A 19,473-nucleotide genomic window follows, 5' to 3' on the forward strand; every position below is an offset into this window, starting at 1 on the left:
GTGTTGGGTTGCTTCTCTGACGCTCACTGTTGACGCTCCTTTACCTAGGAATTGGTGCTGGTAAACTCAAGTTGCTTCAGCCCAGCCTATGGTCTTCCCCTACCCCTTAGCTTTCTAGCCCTCCCTCTGCCGTCCACGCTGGTCCGTTGGGTCCCGAGGAGAACATTCCCGAACACCTTCAGCTTCGTCAGACTAGATACGTCATCCATTGAGCTCTGGTGAGGCGGGGAGGCCTTCACTCTCAAAATCTAAATCCCACACTTAACAGCTCCATCTCTAGGGCTGCCACCCTCCAGGGGGCACCTGGAGATCTTGCACCATCATCCACCGAGATCAGTTCCCCTGGAGAAAACAGCAGCTGCTTTTTTTTGGGGGGGGGGGGGTTGGACTCCGTGGCGTTATATTCTGATGAGGCCCACCTCCGAACATTTCCCAGCCCAGAGCTGGCGGCCCCCCACATCACCCTTGTCCTCACCCCTTCGTAGGGAGCTCTAGCGTCATTGCTCGTATTTACCGCAGCATCTGGCTAAGAATATAGTCGAGGCAGGTTCTAGCCTCAGTCACTTTTTTTCAGGGCTTCTTGCAGCTGGCCCCAAACGCCTCCCCTCCAAGTGTCAGAGACAGGCAAGGGCTGTGCCCTCTGCCCCACATTTTGCACAGGCTTTGGGGGCTGAGCCGTTCCTTCAGGTTTTTCCGGTTGGCGGGTTGTCTCGCTGGAGCAGTAAATTCCTTTGCATTCTTCTGAGATGAGGCAGGCGGTTTCACTGGGGGGATTTCTTCCCCTGGCCAAGCGCCCGGCAGGATTTTGAGCTGTCGCCCCATTCCTGCCTTTCTGCAAGTTCTTCTAAACCTTGAGACACGGAAGTCTTCCAGGCCTCAAGTTTACTGACAGCGGAGAACAGGGTTTTTCCTTCAATGCTTCAGGACCTAATACTTTCCAGCATTTTTATCTGCGATTTAGCTTGGAGGGTTGGAGAGAAATCAGTTCGAACTGCAATCAGACCATGCAGGACTGGGAGGGACAGCGCAGAGGGCAAACGAAACTCAAAACGACCTTGCTAAGCTGGAAGCCTGACAAAATGATACCCCACAGAGACAAATCACATCATGCATGTGTGTGTGTGTGTGTGTGTCTCTCTCTCTCCTTGAGGAGGTGGACGGTGGCGTTTCGGAGCACTGCAAAGGACGCAGCAATGAGACGTACGGTACAATATCGAATTATAAAAGCAGAGCGCAGTGCAATAAAAACAGCGTAAGGTGGGACAATATAAACGGTGCGCAAACTGGATTAAAGAAATTGGAGAATAATGCAGGAACAGCAAGATGACACGGCCGAGAAATATGGGATCCCAAACAACTTTACGCAGAGGTCTTCCAACTATGGCCCTTGGTGACTGGGGAGAGGGACACCCTCTGCTTGCACAGAAATAAGTTTTAGAGGACGGTCTAGGGACGCCGGTCAGAAGTGACGGCCCTGCTGGAACTGAAAAAGATGTATTCAGCTTAATATGTTCTTTATATGTATGTATTTGTGGCCTCTGAAGAAGGCCCTGAGAGCCGGGACGCATTAGTTCCTGTTCACTGCGATTGTGGTCTTGTTTGGACGTCATTAACTTTAGGCTGTTCCTGTGTACTCTATATTGAACGCTGAGAAGTGCTCAGACCGGTGGCTTTGGGTCTACAGGCTCAGGTCAAGGCCTGTGTGTTTTATACTTGTCTTTTAATCGCCCTATACAAAAGGCACCAATGCGGGGAGACGGCTCTCCCTGGGCAAGGAGATCCAGAGTTTGGGCGCCACGACCAAGAAGGCCCTTTCTCAGGCTGCCATCCGTCTAGCCTCAGGTGGTTCAGGCCGTAGCCAGAATGGGGCTGGGGCGAGCATAAAAATGAGCCAGGTGGGCATTGGAGCCTGGCTCCACTGGTCTCCCCCCCCCTGCCCTTTCCCTTTAGCCAAGCCCATTTGTGGCTTCCTCATTTCCAAGTTTGCAGATGCAGACTCATCCGTGCCACCAGTGAGTAACCCCTTCCTGCTTTGTCGAGCTGTGTCACCAGGGTATTCATGGCTGGAACGCCCACGGAGTTCAGTCTGCTTAATTTTTGAACGGATCGTCATGACCCAAGCTCAGGCACCCCGGGTGACGCGGAATCTAGGATAACAGGCAAGGTTATCGTCGGTGGCCCAGGGCTTCTCTGTTCTGCCTCTTCTTTTGTGCAACCAAACCTCCGCTTAAGTCGGGCGGCGACCGGCTTGGAGGGCTGAGGCTCACGGACTTTGACTCCGGCATCCCGGCCCCAGCAGCGTTATTAAAACAGGAAGAAACATCCAAACAAGCTTAATGTTCTGAGACTTCCTGCCACGGTCACTATTTTATGGACTATTTTGGGTCGCCACTAGTCAAAGCACAGATTCCTCCCTCCCCCTTCTGTAGTTTTTTTTTTCCCCCATCAGATACCGGAGTCTCCAGCCTTGCATTGTGCAATGACTGAGCTGAGTCATTCTGTCTGGGCGTCTTATGATAGCTTGCTCAGAACCAATCCCTTCCCCCCCCCTTTTTTTTTTAAGCTGTGGGCAGGTACAAAGTGTAGCTTCCTCCTTCGCTCAGGACTGCTGCCGCGGCGTCAGAACATAAAATCTACGAGAGCAATGCCCATTTTTTGTTTGTTTTCTCTTCCCCCCCCCCAGAAAAAAAGTTTTTAAAAGTCAGCTTCTTTTTTCCTGCCTGGCAATCGGCAGCTGCTCTTTGAGGGGCATTTGCGTCTGGCCAGGCAGAGTCACCGGGGGGCCAGGGAGGTGGGAGAAAGCATCGCATCTGCCAGTGCGGGGAGAGGGTTAAGAAGGGGAAGAGCTTCAACTTTGCTCCTGCCGAGTTTGCCTAAGGTGTTTTTGGCACATTCCCCAGTCCGTCCAGTCCCCCCCCCTTCTGGTAAACACCAAGGTGCAGTGGGTGATCTCATTCAGCCTTTGTCGCTCACCGCTTTGCCCAAACCGTAGCTCGCCAGACCCCGGCGGACTAAATGCTTCGCAAGAGTTCCGAGACATGATCCAAAAGCTCAAGAAGGCTTTGCGAGAATTTCCTTTAATGGGGAACTGTGTGAGTGAATACAGTGGGTGAGTTCTTTTTTCCTTCCTCCTCCTCCTCCTCCTCCAGTTGTCAATTTACTTTGGCAGCGTATTTCTCAAAGGGTTGTGTGTCCGACCAGACCCGAGCTCTTTCCGCGCTCCGCCAGTCCAAGTAAAATGGGTTTCGGAGGGACCGGCCCGTGTCGGAGGCCGAAGCAAGTGCTTTTTGTTAAGTTAAGATTAGCGTCCAGTTATGGGACATTCTCTCTTTGCGGCCACGCAACTGTCACAGGAGGGATGCGGAGGAAGAGCATCAGAGGGTCAAAGAGCAGAAAAGGCACAGGGTTGGGACACAACAGTCAAAAATGCAAAGCACCTTCAGTTCCCAAAGTGAATTTACAACTTTGATTGTGTTTGAAGGTTTCCTAACGTGTGAGTGTGTGAAATTAACCGGGCTAACCCCTTAATATACACTTGGTTTTTTTGTGTGCTTAATGCATTCACGCTGTTACGATGCACGTCGGTATAATATTATCAGTAATGGTAGGAAGATAACGCTTGTTTGGGGTTTTATCGTTTGGCTTACTAACCGGTGTGGATGATTTTTTTCCCCCCATGAGTGTGATAATAAAGGGAGCACATGAATGTGGGCTAGATCGTATGAAAATGAGAGGCATGCCTTGATGAGGAACACTACGGATTGCCTGAGAACTCTTCCTTCCTTAACCCTGAGTCCTATTCTCCTTCCTTCCCTTAGCTCTGAGTCCTATCCTTCCTTCCTCCCTCCTTCCCTTCCCTTAGCCCTGAGTCCTATTCTCCTCCCTCCCTTCCCCCTGAGTCCTATTCTGCTTCCTTCCTTCCTTCCTTCCTTCCTTCCTTCCTTCCTTCCTTCCTTCCTTCCTTCCTTCCTTCCTTCCTTCCTTCCTTCCTTCCTTCTATTTATATACTGCTCTCCCCTGTGGCTCAGGGTGCAGAACTACTTTCTGTGCTTAGTTGATTACTTGTAGTCTGTGGTTTCCTGGCAGCCCCTGAATGGTAAAAGCCTCCTTTCCCACAAGCAAACAGTCTATCAACTGGATGGCCTTCAGACACACACGCAGCATAAAAGGGGCACGCGCATGCGCATGAGGTCAAGCGTCACCACATGTACCCTTTAAATTTCGCCCACGTCCGTGATTTGGTCAATGAGACTGCAGCCTCTTGCAGTTTGGACCTTTATTATTCTGCATAATTGCTGTAACACGTCTGGGTCAGGAGCTGGATGTTCAGCCGTCCTCAGGGCAGATTGTGAAGGGCCAGCATCCCCATGCAGTTTTCCTGGCTGGAGCCATCCCAATTGCTAACCGTTTCACTCTTGACAAAGAAGCACACCTTCCTTCAGTAAAAAACCTTTCGGCCATGGCGAACTGCCTTAACGTGCAGCCTGATCTTAAAACTGCTACAATGTTTGCTTGGGACTGTGAGGAAGGCCTCGCCCTGCGATCAATTCCAGGGCAGGAGTGAATGGCAGGAGGCAATCCGTCAGACACCCGGCTCCAAGCAGTGTAGGGCTTTGAAGGGCAAAAGGAAGGCCTTCAATTAGGCTCAGGGACAGATCGATGAGCAGTGTAATTCCTGTGGGATCAGGGCCATAGGGACCTAGGTTATACTGGTTCCATCACACATAAATACGTGCCATGAACTTGGCAGGGATCTATTAGAAACTCCGAAAGATCAAAATGACAAAGCCGCTAAGTATTCGAGGCGTGCCCATTCTCAGTCGCCTTTTGGACTTCAGTCTTCTGGGGAGGCAAAAAAATGTAACACCCCCGGGTGAGCAGTGTCTTTGTGTTTGCTCTAGTCACGTGCCCAACGAAGCCACGCCGGGAAACGACACCTCGCCGTGCGTTCCACGATCTGCGCTCGAAAAGCCGCCGAGCAGCCGCCATGCTTCGCCCGTCCCGCCGTGCCCTCTGGAAATGGCACAAGGGGACGATGAGAGAGAAGAGATGTCTGACTCTTCCGACCTGAGCGGCTGCAGCGCTACGTACAGCAACCTGGGTAAGGGCCTCGCGTTTGCGTGTCGGCTCCAACGTGGAATGGGGGCGTCACCTTTCCTTTCCTTTTCAGAAGTCCCGTTGCAAAAAGAGAGCTTTAGCCTTTAATGCAGTGGGCCCCTACCTTTTGATCACCGGGGACCACTCAACGCTTGACAATTTTACTGAGGCCCGGTGGGGGGGGGGGGAGGTAGTTTACTCCTCTACTCTCAACCACTGCCCTAACGCTCTCTGATCGCTATGGTCATATTTAAACATCCCTTCAAAATAAGATACAGACACGGCGCAACAATTAACATAAGGAACGTTTTATTTTCATGGAAATTTTAACTCATGACAATGACAAATCAATGGGAACCCTGAGCTTGTTTCTCTGCAACGAGATAGTCCCATCTGGGAGTGATGGGAGACAAGGACACCCAAAGTTTGTTGTAAAGGGCCGGGGGGGGGGGGGAGAAGGCGTCCTTCGGGGCCCCCCTTCAATTAGTCCAAGGACCACATGTGGTCCACGGCCCACAGGTTGGGGATCGCTACTTTAATGTTTTAATTGCAGGGTGTTTTACAGAGCTGGTGGGAAGGAGGTGAGCTTTAGGATGCTTAGGGCTAATTCTGCATTGAGCAGGGGGTTGGACTAGATGGCCTGTATGGCCCCTTCCAACTCTATGATTCTAAGATTCTGTGATTCTATAATACAAGCCCCTCCCCTCCCCCGGCGCATGCTGGCAAAATGTTGTCAGTGCCCAGTGGTCCCAGCCAGCATTTAGGCAGCATTTCATACTGTTTGACATGACGTGTTTCTCACTAGGCTTAAATGTTCTGAGGTGTGTATGCGTTTTTTCTATTGCCACCCAGGTCCATCCAGGGCAGCGATGATTCCTCCAAAACAACCGCGGCAAACAAAGGGGGCCTTGGACGACGCCATCGCTTTCGGGGGGGCCGCGGATCCGGACGCGCCACCCGCCACGCATCCCACCCCGCCGCCGCTGCCCAAGAAGACCGTTCTCCGAGCACACACGGAGCCGTTCCCCAAAGAACCCCAGAAGCCGGGTCCGGAGAGCAGCCTGTGCGTCGTGGCCAACCCCACCTACGACCTCGACACCCGCTGGGAAGCAGGCAGCGCCTGCTCGTCCCTCAGCTCCGAGCTCAAGGTCATGGACGACGAGTCGGGAGACTCCCTAGACAGGCCTCTCGCGAAAGGGCTGCCCATCGGGTCGGCGGCCGGCGCCTTCGCCAGCCACACCGCTCTCGGGATGAAGGGCAGGGCTTCCAACAGCGCCGAGTCCCTGTCGGGGAGGCCCGCCACCTACGGCAAGCCCGGCAGGGCCGCCCCGAAGCCCCAGCGCCACGCGCTTTACCGAGGCCTCGAAAACAGGGACGAGGTGGTGAGCAAGATCCGGAGCCTGCACACGGACGCCCTGAAGACGTTATCCGCCAAGTGCGAAGACCTCTTCATGGCCGGGCAGAAGGACCAGCTCCGCTTCGGCGTGGACAGCTGGTCGGACTTCCGGCTGACCAGCGACCGGCCTTGCTGCGAGGCGGGAGACGCCGTCTACTATCGGGCGTCGTACGCGAAAGATCCCCTCAACAGCTACGCCGTCAAGGTATGGGGGGGGGGGGGGGTTCGGCCGCAGAGGTTCTTTGGATCCTCATGGGGGGGGGATGGTGGGGTAGAAAGGAAGTGCATTGGGGGAGAATGCCGTTTGGGGTTGCCGATCCACCTGTGCTAGCATCCTGAGCCTAATCGCTTGCCGCAGGACGGTGGGATGCCCCAGTCTGCTGCAGAAGTTGGTTTAGACTAGGTCTAAGGCCAAACTTGCTGGAGAGGCCGTTTTTAGAAGCCTGCCCTGAGCCCTTTTTCCCCATACATTCCATTCCTCGGGTCTCCAGGGCCGGCCTGGGAAAATGCCCTCCCTTGACCCTTCAGAAAGACTGCGATGAAACGAAACTGAAAAAGGCGGTGGGGCTTCGAATTCTCCCATTCACGGCACTGAATAATTTGGAACTGGGCCTCAAGCGTTGTGGGTTTTTAAAAACCATTCTGCTGGGGCGTTTTGTTTTGTTTGGAAAGCCCCGTTTGTGTGTAGCATACTTGGGTTCGAATTATAAAGGGAGACAAATCCCTGCTGGGTTCATCAACAGGAGGGAAGCGAAGAAACCTTTCTAGCTCCTCCGTTTTTGAAGGATCCGCTTTTCAGCGCTCCTTATTTTCGGCACTTGCTTCCTCTCACTCGCTTCAGACCTTCCGTTCTACGAATCGCAAGCAGCTTTTCGACCGCCATCCAGGAAATAGATTATCTATGACCAGATCAGGCTAAACGTAGCCGTTCCGTGTTGCTCCGTGACGGCAGAAACCCGCCGCGCAGAGCACCCCCTTGCCCCTACAACCGAGGACTGTCGAGTCACATAGACGAGTTGCATTCTCTGGAGCGTCACCTGCCTTTGCTGTCCTGCAGAGGCTCCTCAGGATGGTGCTTTTAAGGTGGGGCCAGGTAGGGCTTTCTGCCCACCGGGGGCTCCTGCTTGACCATTGGAGATTTAATGGGCTGTACAGGTGTTTTGAAAATCCTGTTTTGCCAAAAGCTGGCCCCCGAAGCACAAGGATCTGAAGTTAATTGTTTTGTGACAGGTTCCATCTCCCGCAGAAGCCATTTTGCTTCTGCAGCCCCCCTGTCAGAATTCCAGAGCTCCGCCGCTGGGAGAACGAAAACTGTCCTGTGTCTAAAACACAGCACACCCCCGCTAGCACATGGGGGAAGGGGACCGGTCCTGGACGAGCCCTGCGCCACCGCAAAGATCACCCGTGAATCCCCGACGCCGTCACCGCCAGGACCTGAATAACAAAGTGATGCATTGCGGGGAAATAATTAGTGCCGTGCTATTGATCATTCTCGTGGCAACGCCGGAGTCCCCTGCCTCTGAGATACGCCAGGTGGCTCTGAGAGTAGCTATATTTAGCCGGGAGACTTTGGCGAAGGAAAAGCTACCTGAAATAATGATGTCTGTTCTCACTAGCGGAGGTGACTTTGATGTCCTTTCTTTTCAGAAGCGCTTGTTGGTTTGGAAGTTTTGGGATTTTTTTTCTTTTTAAGTCTTCTGCGAAGCTGCGATAAAGCCGCCACTTGGACCGCAGTGCCATGTCTGAAGCCGCACCAGGAGGGATCCAGAAAGGATATCCAGGTGTAACTGGAGCCATAGCGTGACACCCTCACACACTTGTTGAGGAACAGAGTTCCGTTCCCCTGGAGGGTGCTGGCAGGGGCTTCTGGGAATTGTAGTCCATGGACAGCTGGGCTCTGTGGCCTGGCACCCCGATTTATGGCAGCCCGGGGGGGGGGTCAATGCAAGAGACATTCAGAAGTGGTTTGCAGCTACCTGCCTCTGCGTAGAGACCCTGGATTTCTCAGGCAGTCTCCCCTCCAAGAGCTAACCATGGCTGCCCTTGCTTAGCTTCCGAGATGTGACAAGATTCGACTAGGCTGAGCTGCCCATGTCAGGGCCAAAGACATACACAGGTGGTTTTCCGTTACCTGCCTTCTTTCTCCAAAGACGAGCCACGACCGGCCCGGCCCGGCTCCACGTCTGAGAGCTGGCCAAATCAGGCTCGCCTGCCTGGGCCGTCCAGGTCAACGCAAACCATGCTTAAGGGGCTTGCGCTGCAAACAAAAGCAAAACCCAAAAACTCTTAAACACACCAACTTCAAGACGCCCAGTGCTCTACGCTCAAAAATTAACCCAGATTGGTGTGAATTCATCACGCGGCGCTTCCTGACAGATTGAAGGCCTTCACAAGGGGGCACGGCACGGACGGAGGGTCCCATGAAGATCAAGAGCGGGACCCCCCGGGCCACACATTGAGCAGGTGCTGCTGCAGTTGATTTATTTCTGTGGCAAGGAGCCCAGCTGAGCTAATTGGAGGCTCGGCTCCCGATTGGTCTAATTGCTGCGCCGGGTAAATTAATAGCCTAATTTTCTTTGACTTTATCACGATTAGTTTGCAGGGATTCCAAAAAAAAAATGAGCCGTGGATTCAGCTAAGGCCGTGTCAAAATATCACACATCGATATCCTGTCAAGCCACACGGAGGTTGCGTCCCGCCTGCGCCGTGGGTATCGGCAGGTCATCCCTTCTGGTTCCATATCATTATGTGTCCAGCGAGGTGGAAACCAAGTTCGATATTGCCTTATTTTGGGGCGCTGGGAGCAACCGAGCTCTGCAAGCAATTGCAGTTAATCTCCTGGCTCTCTTCTGAGCAGAAGAGCCCAGGCCGGAAATTGCTGGACACCCCACCCAGAGGAGTCCTGCTCAGATGCTGAAGAGCTTCCCCTTTGGGGTGACTTGTCCGTAAGGGACCGTTTGGGTGTTCTGAAAAAGACGCTTTTGCTTCCATTTGCTCCTCAGCTTGAAACCAGAATCGGCTGCCTTCTCTCCCCCTTGCCGTGGTCTGTTTTGTTTCCTCCCGGGCTGCGGAGGTTAGAATGATCAAGGCCGGCTGCTGGATTCCAGCTCGGCCTTCCTCAGGATTCAGAAGAAAGCTCGTCTATTCATGTCGAACCCGGCGGAATTTGAAGAGCAGCGAGAGCCAGCTTTGAGGCCTGTCTTGACCCCACAGGTGACCACCCATCATCGCCTTTAAATATGAGTCAAACATCTCGGGCCGTTGCCAAAGCTACAGCGTTGCGCAATTTTGCTCCCTTACACAAAAGCCCGGTTTTCGCAGCGTGGCATGAAAAAGGATGTCATGACAGGCGTCTTGTCCCTGGCAGGCCTCACCTTCCACACATCCTCTTTGAACTTTTTCCTCTCCCTCCCCCCCTTCCCCGATCTGGCATAGCAGCTTTGCTTTGTTCCGCCAGTGTGCCAAGACACAGAAATCCATAGGCCGTTGACTGCCGTTGTCAACACAGTTCGGAGGCATTAAAAGCCTGCGGAGATACAAAGGGTCTCGCTCACAGCTCTTTTTCTCCCCAGAAAGATATCAGACCCAGGGTTTGGTGACTTTTCTGGGGAAAGGGATCTCCACGGGCGCCAGATGGCCATTGTGCAGCGAACTGTGCAAGGAAGGTGAGCAGCTGGCCTTATTGCATCGAGGAGAAATATCTATCCAGCCACTGCTTGAAGACGCCCAGTGCGGGGCAGGTCATCACCACCTCCACAGGCAGCCGATCCCACTGTGGAGCTACTCTGACAGTGAAATGTTTCTCCTAATATCTAGCCGGTGCTGTTCTACACATAGTTTAAACCTATTACTCTGGGACCTCTGCTTTCAACAGGAGCCACTCCCTGCCCTCCTCCAAGTGCCAACTTTTCAGATACGTCAAGAGAGCCACCATGTCCCCTCTCCCTCTCCTCTTCTCCAAGTCCCTCTGCCTTTCCTCCCAGGGCTTGGTCCCCGGGCCCCGGATCATCCTCATCGCTCTCTTCTGCCCCCTCTCCGTTTTGTCCACGTCCTTTTTGAAAGGAGGCCTCCAGAACTGCACACAGGGCTCCAGGTGGGGTCTGACCCAAGCCATATCCAGCAGGAGTACAACATCTTGTGATTTTGACGTGATGCCCCTGATGATACAGCCCACATTTGGGCCATAGGAAAGAGTACTGGGAAAGAGGTGGTGGTAGATGGCTGGTCTCCATAGCCCAATTTGCCCCCTCCCTATGTGCAGTTCCCAAATTATACCTGCCCGCTGCTTTGTTTGTTGTCCTCAAGAGCTCCTCCAGGGCCAGGAGGACCCGGCCGCATTAAATATGCTTAATCCCCCCCCTGTGAAGCCGCTCAAATGACTTGGAGCGATGTCTAGGCTTGGTGCTCATAGATCACCCTGAGCCTTAATCTATATGTAATCTGCGGTAAATGACAGGACACAAATTCAGGCTGTTATTTTCCTTTGTATTTATCACACTTATTATATGCCAGACCCTCGTTCTCATCCCAAGACAATACGATTTTCCCCTCCCTCTCTCTCTCTTTTTTTTAAACAAGTTAAAATGGCCTGCCTTGCTCGCTAACAGATAGCAGGCCAGCCGCTTGCTGCTGTGCACGGATGTGTCTGGAAACGTGCCGTTCGCGGGCTGTGCCCTTGCGCAGAGGAGATGGACACCTGCCGGTCCCAAAGCAGCTTTGTTCCACCTTCCTTTCCCCTGAACTCTTCCTCGGCTCGGCCACATGTCCCCCTCGCCGCCCGTCCTGGTTTCCTCTCTTCTTTCCCAATCTTCCAGCTGGTCCCAGCTCCCCTTTCCTCTCTTAGTCCCTGCTGCTTCTATTTCCCCAAGACGGCCCAGGCTAGCTTGATCTCGTCAGATCTCAGAAGCTAATCAGGATCGGCCCTGGTCAGGGTTTGGAGGGGAGACCACCAAGGAAGGCCAGGGTTTCTATGCAGAGACAGGCAAGGGCCAACCACGGCTGGGCGCCTCTTGCCTTGAAACCTCTATGGAGGTCGCCCTCAGCCAGCTGCAGGAACCTTCCTGATGCTTCTGGCCCCGTGACACTCGGTGGCTCGCTTGCCATACATCTGGCTGTATCTTATCAGCACAGCTCAACTAAAAGCAGCCTTTATTTGGCAGGGCGGAGCTCTAAGCCTCATCCCGTCCTTGTTTCCCTCAGCCAAGGTGACCTCGGTGTGGATTTCGCTCTGAAAAACATAATAATAATAAAGATCTTTCCATCTTTGGGGTGTTTTTCTAAGTCAGGGGCGCAAAGACGTGCCAGCGAGTAAAGCGTCCAGACTCATTCATTCCTGCCGCATCAGCAAATGTTTTTGTTCTGTTTTTTTAAGTGGGCTTTTTTTGGGGAGCCAAACCTCATTTTGGCCATATGCGCCTCAAGTCTCCTATTGCTTCTTCAGGTTACGGCGTTTCTTCCCGCTGAAGCACATTTGTAATGGACTCTGGATGTTTTTACGGTCTGCTCATAGTTTCTTCCCAAAACAATAAAGGCGTTTGAGAGAGCGCCAAGTACCGATGTTTTGGGGAGAACTTGATAGAGTTACCACATCTCCGAGGGGAGGGGAGGGGGAAACGTTTCGTTCTTGGCATGCTCTTTTGGCTTCCAAACACGGCAGCGCTAACAAGCAATAGACAGACAGTGTCCCCTTGAACTAATGACAATTATTCACCTTTGCAGAATTAGCACATTCTGTCGGGGTCGTTTTCCATCGTTTTTCGGCCGGGTACTAGGGAAAGGCAGCATTAAGTGTTTCATCTTGCAGTAAGAGTCCCAAAACAGGACAAGTCTTTGGTTGGACTTCCAAACCGCCTTCCTCAGAGCCCTTCAGCATGACAAGCAAACGCAAAACGTTCAAGTGGGACGAAATCATAATAATAGGGAGGGGTCATGGCTCAGTGGAAGAGCCAGAAGGTCCCAGGTTCAATCCCCGGCATCTCCAGCTGAAAGGACCAGGCAGGAGGGGATGGGAAAGGCCTTGATCTGGGACCCTGGCTCAGGGGCAGTCAGAAAGTCCCAAGTTCATTCCCATGGCATTGCCAAGATGCTGGCAAGGACCTCTGCTTTAGACCCAGGAGAGCTGCTGCCAGTCAGAGCGGACAATAATGACCCCGATGGAGTCTGATTCAGCAGGAGGCAGCTTCCACCCAGATGGTAGCTTTCTAGGCAGCTGTAAATGAATGTTCCGAGGAGAGAGGCAGAAAAGCATGAAAACGTCCTTTGGCTCTTACCATATGCAGCGGAGGGATAGCAACTTGCACCACGCTTACAGGCGCGCATTTGCACCACTTAAAACTGAGTGTTTGTTTCCTTTTCTTCTTCTTCTTCTAGATTTGCAAGAGCAAAGCTAAGGAGTCCCAACAGTATTACCACAGCCTGGCCATCCGCCAGAGCTTGGCGATTCATTTTAACATACAGCAGGACTGCGGCCATTTCTTAGCCGACGTGCCTGTGCGCCTCCTTCCCTGGGAGGATCCGGACTCGCCCGAGGAAGAGGAGGAGCAGGGAGAGGGGGATCAGAGGGCCCACGAGAGCCCCTCTGAGGCGGAACCATCCCAGAGGGACGGCTCGGCTGGCCCCCCGGCCCTCGTCAGCAAGCAGCGCAGCCGGGTCGTCGTCATCACCCGCGAGGTCCCCTACCTGACGGTGGCCGATTTCGTGCGAGAGTCTTCCAAGCGCCACGCGAGCAACCCGGACTTGTACGAGCGGCAGGTGTGCTTCCTCCTCTTGCAGCTGTGCTCCGGCCTCGAGCACCTCAAGCCCTACCACATCACGCACTGCGACCTGCGCCTGGAGAACCTCTTGCAGGTGGACTACAAGCCCGGAGGGAGCCTCGCCAGCTCGGAGTGCGTGGAGCCCAACCCCGCCGCCGCCTGCCCGGCCAGGCTCATCGTGAGCAACTTCTCCCAAGCCAAGCAGAAGAGCCACACGGTCGACCCGGAAGTCCTGAAGGACCAGTCCCGCCTGGCCCCGGAGATCATCACCGCGACGCAGTACAAAAAATGCGACGAGTTCCAGACGGGCATCCTCATCTACGAGATGCTCCACCTCCCCAACCCCTTCGACGAAAACCTGGAGCTGAAGGAGAAGGAGTACACCCACGCCGACCTGCCCCGGATCCCCTGCCGTTCCCTTTACTCCCTGGGGCTCCAGCAGCTGGCCAGCTGCCTCCTCAACCCCAACCCCTCGGAACGGATCCTCATCTCCGAGGCCAAGGGGGTCCTCCAGTGCTTGCTCTGGGGCCCCCGGGAGGATCTCTTCCAGACTCTCAAGGCCTGCTGCCGGCCGTCCCAGAGGGAGACGGTGCTCCAGAACTGGCTGGACATCAAGCGGACGCTGCTGATGATCAAGTTTGCCGAAAGGTCTTTGGACCGGGAATGTCAAGTCACCCTGGAAGACTGGCTTTGCTGCCAGTACCTGGCGTTCGCCACCACGGACTCGCTCGGCCGCGTGGTGAAAATCATGCAGCAGCACTAGCCGCCGCGTCCAACTTCCGCCAGCCCTGTCCCCCAATCTTCTCTCCAGCCTGGCTGGACGAATTCTAGCTTAGCTGTCCAGGCGGCCAAGACTGAGCAAACAGATCCCACTAGGTAGCAGGAGGGAGCGAGCAGCCCCTACTCTGTGAACCATGCCCTGCCCGACAAGCGTGAGCTGCCCCCATGCAAAAACCACTTTCCATAAGGGGCGGGGCTCCTGCTCGACACCTTCCCGAGAGGCTGTCAGCTCCAGCCCCCTTACTGAGGGACAGTTCAGCCCGATACCCGTCAGGGCTTCCCTGAACGTCAGCTTTGATCCCTGGCACAACCCCCATCCCGACGAGACACTGTTCTTGACTTAGGATAGCCGTCCTGGGATCAAATTGCCACCCACCCGCCCCTTGACGCTTCCTGAGGGGCAAACAGCACGCAATACGCAAGCGATCGTTTGTTTTGAACATGTCACAACCCCCCCCACACACACACACACACCTGTCGGCATCTGCTTTTTTAAAAAGGAAGGCGGACTTAGAAGGCAGACTTTGAAGAGAAATACTGCCGGCGGAGCTGGGCGATGCTCAGATTTCTCTGCCAAGGGTTCTGGAGTTTCATAATGTTGTCTTTGGCCCCTCTTTTGGCCCTTCTCGGCCCCCGATTCGGTCGGCGAGTCGGAATGCTCCCCCCAAAAGCAGAGGGCCTTCACAGCACTAATCCTCCTTGGGGCTGTCGACGGCCTGTTAATTCTAACCGCGTTCCCCAGGAGCCAGCACAGACAGACTGAGGGCGATGGAAGAGAAGCAGCTCTTCCTCCATCTCCGGCCCAGCAAGGCGCATGGCCTAAATCAGGCGCAAGACTGCAGCAGCTTCCCGTAACTGCCTCACACGTGTGGTATTCCTGCACCATGCGGTGGACAACATTGCTTAGGGCAGGCCTGGCCAAACGGTGGCTCTCCATGTGTCCATGGACTACAATTCCCATGAGCCCTTGCCAGGCAAGGGCTCATGGGAATTGTAGTCCATGGACACATGGAGAGCCACCGTTTGCCTCATCTTTCAGTTACAAATAAGCTATGTTGCAAGAGAACATTTGCGTGGAGGTGCGTGTTTTGTGTGTGTGTGTGGGGGGGGCGAATTGAGGGAGAGCGCACCCTCTTGGCGGCAAACACTTTGCCCAGCCTTCCGTCGCAGCCATTTCAGCCGTTGCTGCCAATCGCTTCAAATCCCACGGCCGTCACCCTCCGTGCCGGGGACTCAAAAGGAGTCTCCGTGTACCGAGGAGACGCTAAGTGAGCAGAACCGTCCGCCGAAGGAACGTATGGCCTGCAGACGCCGCCGCTCGCTTCCTCCCCCGGTATGGTGGCCTTTTCCTGTGGAAGTGCGGCAGCTCTCGCTCCTCCGCCCCGTCTCTTTGCTCAGTATTCTTGGAGTGCCTCCGAACGGCAAACTGCAGCCCGGTATTGAATTCCTCGCAGCGAGGCGGGGGACGGGCGCTGGTTGGAAAGCGGACACCTCTCTCCGCGCTCCTCTCTCCTCTTCCTCCTATGGATATATGTGCAATTTTTGGATGTATTATATGACACAGCCGTGTTTAGTGTTTACGTTGCATAACTGACTTAACCCGCGATGCTAGACACCCCCGACCCCGCCCTTCCCCTTTCGCAGCACATCGGCGCACAAAGTTACATGTGCTGTTTTTCTCTTGTTTTTATTATTATTATTATTATTATTTGCTGTTTCCTTTATCGTTAAAACTGTGACTAACCTGTTTACTTCAGCCTTGGAAACAAAAAGCCACTTTGAACAGCGTCTGTGTATTCGGACCAGACCCGGGGCATGGGGGGGTGGGGGGAGACCATTTGGGGAGAATGAGGTCAGCCGCCAGCTCTGTCCTCTGGCCAGAGGGGAACGGATATCTCACCGATTCCCCGGCTTGTGAGTTACGGAGAACCCTCTCCTTTTCTCAGGCAAGCAACGTCCAGAATCCACGGCGGTCTCCCTTAGATGCTTGCTGCCCCCTGCTTTGGTTAGCCGCGGGTGTGCGGATCTGACAAGGTGTGCACCCAGCATGCTTCAGGCAGAAGGGCAGAACTGCCAGCGCACCTGGACCGCCGCCCGAGCGCAAATCCAAAAAGCATACCAAAGGCCACGGTGTAGTTTTCAGTGGCTCCAGAAAGGTTCTTTCTCAGTCAGGATACTGTATTGAGCTTTGCACCAAAACGACACGCGGTCATTGTTCCGGATGGATTAGGGAGAGGAGAAATCTCACACACACACACACACACAGAACGCTTACCCCGCGCGCTCTCCCATGCTCACGCGTCACTCCGTCAGCCTTCCCATAGAGTCAAGCGCACTGCTCCTTACTTTTCTGTGCCCTTTGGACTAATATCTGTGTGCAGACACAAGGCAATGAGCCTTTCGCCACTGACTTAGCTCCCTGTGGACCTCTGAGCCCCACAACAGGCATTCCACCAGGTATCTTTTTTGGTGTATTAACAACGTGTATTGCGTACCTCTTCCATGCTGGACAGGCAACTGCTAAAGTAGGACCCTTGAATGTTCTGTGTATTCTACGCAGCAGGGAGGGGAGGGGTGTCCTCCTCAGCAGAGTGGTCTTGGAGCCCTTTGGTGTTTGAGGTGGTGAAATTTCAAGCAGTATTAGCCTCCTCCGGGCCAGCTAGGCCTGGGCTGCCGTTCTCCTCATTGTTTAGTGCTGGGCAAATGGTTGGAAATGGAGGGGTGGTCGCACACGGGTGCCGCGTAGCCAGGGCAGGGGAGATTCTCACCCGAGTCCGCAGCTGTCGTTGCAAACCTCCCGGAAAAGCCCCCTCCCCTGTGCTCCTGAGCTTGGGCCACACCGAACCAGTTAGCTCCCCAGGCAAGAACCAGGAACAAAATAAGTTGACTGTCCAATTTCGAATCCAGGCACCAAGAACGGAGCCTTCACTGTGGTGGCCCCCGCCTTTGAAACCATGCAGGCCCCTTAACCGTGCTCGCCCACCGTTCAAAGGATTGTGATTCTCGGAATAGCCATACCGCCTTAGTAAATATAGATGCGCTCTGTATATATTTACCGATTGTAAAGAGATATATTTTCCAGGGCCCGGCTGCTCATTCGAGCACAGTCTAAGCCAGGGGTAAACAAAGAGCTCTGCAAGAGCCCGTGGTCAGGAAGACCGTGGTCTGGAGCTTTGATTAGATCTTCTCCAGGGGGAGGGGGGTGGCAATCTTGGTCTTGATTTAATCGCACATCCAGTGCCTTGTCACATTTGTGGGGGGGGGGAAGAGTCCCCGATGGCAGCTGCCCTCCATTAGCGAACCTGCTTTTTAATAGTGCCCCCTTTTAATTAAAAAAAAAGACAAATTAAACAATGCATTCCCCCACAAAGCCGAGTTGGCCGTTTCTACCCAAAGAACCCTATGCTCAGGCCCATGAGTTCTTTGGCTGTGATATTTTTAAAAAGAATCATGGCTGTGTATAGGGTGTCCCCCCCCCCCCCCCAACTGCAGCTTTTGTGGAGGACGAACCTAGGCCGCGTTGACGAAGCCATCTAGAACCTCCTAAAAGGTATCCTGCAGAGGGTAGCTGTCCATGCCTTTGCCTTCCACCGAGAATACACCATGCTCTCCAGCTCCGTAGACGTCATGCTAGTTTTTTAGGAGACAGGGGGAGAAATTCTCGAGAAGTGTCAAGGAATTTTCACTGTGACTACCCCGTACCTGCTCCAGATTTTGCCGAAGAGCAGTGCCTCTAGCCAGCTGTTTTTGGAGTACTGTAATTGAATTTGTGGTTGGGGGTGGGAGATTACAATTCTTATTTTTACCCAAAACACGGACCCAGAGACCCGATCTGCAGGCTGGCCGTATGCCAGGCCGGTTTTTCACCCGGGGCTCATCCGTACCTAGCCACACCTTGGATCACGGCTTTTCGAACCCGGCCAAGAACTTCACGCTCAGGAGATTAATTGGAAATGATTAAAACTCATCACGGAAACCTCCCTGAGAGTTCTCGCGCTTCCCTCCGACTTCTGGCCGTAAAGCCCCCGGCGACGGTGCAGGCAATTGAGTCTCGACGCGCGAGAGAGCAGATGGCAGTCTGTGAAATTTCCAGCTACCTGAGCATTTCCCTTTAGTCCCGTCGAGGTTCCCTTCCCGCTCCGTTGATTATCCTCCTAACCCAGAAGGAGTCCTTCAGGAAGGATTGCCATTTTTTAATAGGCAGGGAGAAATCCGTGCGTGCCCGTATTTTTATAACCGAATCTTGCCAACCTGCACGTCTATTCCCCCGTTTTCCCTCTCCCCATGATTGATCGGTATGTATATTATAGATAACCTATAATATATATACGTAAGCGGTTGAATTTTAAAAATTCATCTAGTAGAGATCCTTTTTTTTTTTTTTTTGTCCCCGAATCGCCGTTTCAATTGCACAGTTCTTTAGGAAGTTTTGCCGTTCTCGCCCTGGGGCTTTTCGGTTTCCGACTGAATTCTGCCGAACATTTTTTAAGTGCGAGGAAAGGGTCTGCTTTGTTTTCATTTAAAGGGACAAAACTTTGTTCCCCCTCAAAATAAGTTTGACCGTCTGACACAGATGCAGCTTTCCGTGGTATTCCGTCACAAACGCCTCGAGTTGGGGGATTTCATCTTTGTCACCACCCCGTCCTCCTGGGGAAAGCATCGTGTTTGAAGTTCACCGCATTGTTATATCTGGTGCTTCATATCTATATTTACACTTCTTTTTTTTAATGGATACAAACTCCCGGCCTTCCTTTGCGATCGGACGGCGATTACGCTCCGGTTTGATGTGGTACTTTGCTGTGTACTCCGTGGCATCCTTGTTACTGTGTAAATAAACTAGTTTTATTACACTGAGCATCCAGGTGTGCCGCTGCCTTAATCTTCTTTTCGGTGTCTTTAGAGAAGGAGGCACCAAAGATGCTCAAATGTGGCATTTGTTACAGCTGGAGTCAATTCCAGGATCTTGGAGCCTCTGGACAGAGTGAATAAGAAGAAGTTGACTTTTAGACCCCATGGAGTCTCCAAGCAGCTTACAATTGCCCTTGCGCTCCTGATAACAGGCACCTAGTCAGGTAAGTGGGGCTGAGAGAGCTTTGAGAGAACATAAGAGAAACCATCTTGGATCAAGGCAGTGGCCCATCCAGTCCAACACTGTGTCACACAATGGCTCAAACCCAGTGGTCCTCAGGAGGTCCACCAGCAGGGCCAGAACTCCCAAAACCCCCAAGAAGACGGAGCATCACTAGGATTCTAAGTATAGCAGCTTGCATTGCCCTGATCGTGGTCACAGGGACCACCTAAGAGACAGAAATCAGGCTAATATGTAGAACTCTTCCTGGTTTCTTTTAAGATAGTGCGTGATCGCCCTCTAGTGCGAAATGATGGCAGTGTGGATTTCTTCAAATTCTCCCGGATCCTAGGGCTGACACCCTAGTGGCTAGACCACCT

General features: G+C 53.4%; 1 protein-coding gene across 5 annotated transcripts in view; it reads left to right on the forward strand.

Annotated features, from left to right (window-relative positions):
• The window catches only part of PEAK1 (pseudopodium enriched atypical kinase 1), a 68,260-nt gene extending 49,380 nt beyond the window's left edge, over positions 1-18,880 (forward strand). For 4 of the 5 annotated variants that reach the window (XM_077317864.1, XM_077317862.1, XM_077317865.1 and 1 more), the window contains 4 exons: positions 2,993-3,109; positions 4,902-5,101; positions 5,950-6,698; positions 12,863-18,880. In XM_077317864.1, coding sequence (XP_077173979.1) covers positions 2,993-3,109; positions 4,902-5,101; positions 5,950-6,698; positions 12,863-14,008 — 2,212 coding nt within the window. In that variant the 3' untranslated portion in view covers positions 14,009-18,880. The remainder of the gene's footprint in view (positions 1-2,992; positions 3,110-4,901; positions 5,102-5,949; positions 6,699-12,862) is intronic. The other variant, XM_077317866.1, reaches the window with a different exon arrangement.
• The last annotated feature ends 593 nt before the right edge of the window (positions 18,881-19,473 follow it).

The sequence above is a fragment of the Paroedura picta genome, chromosome 18 (genome assembly GCF_049243985.1).
Source record: "Paroedura picta isolate Pp20150507F chromosome 18, Ppicta_v3.0, whole genome shotgun sequence".
Lineage (NCBI taxonomy): Eukaryota > Metazoa > Chordata > Lepidosauria > Squamata > Gekkonidae > Paroedura > Paroedura picta.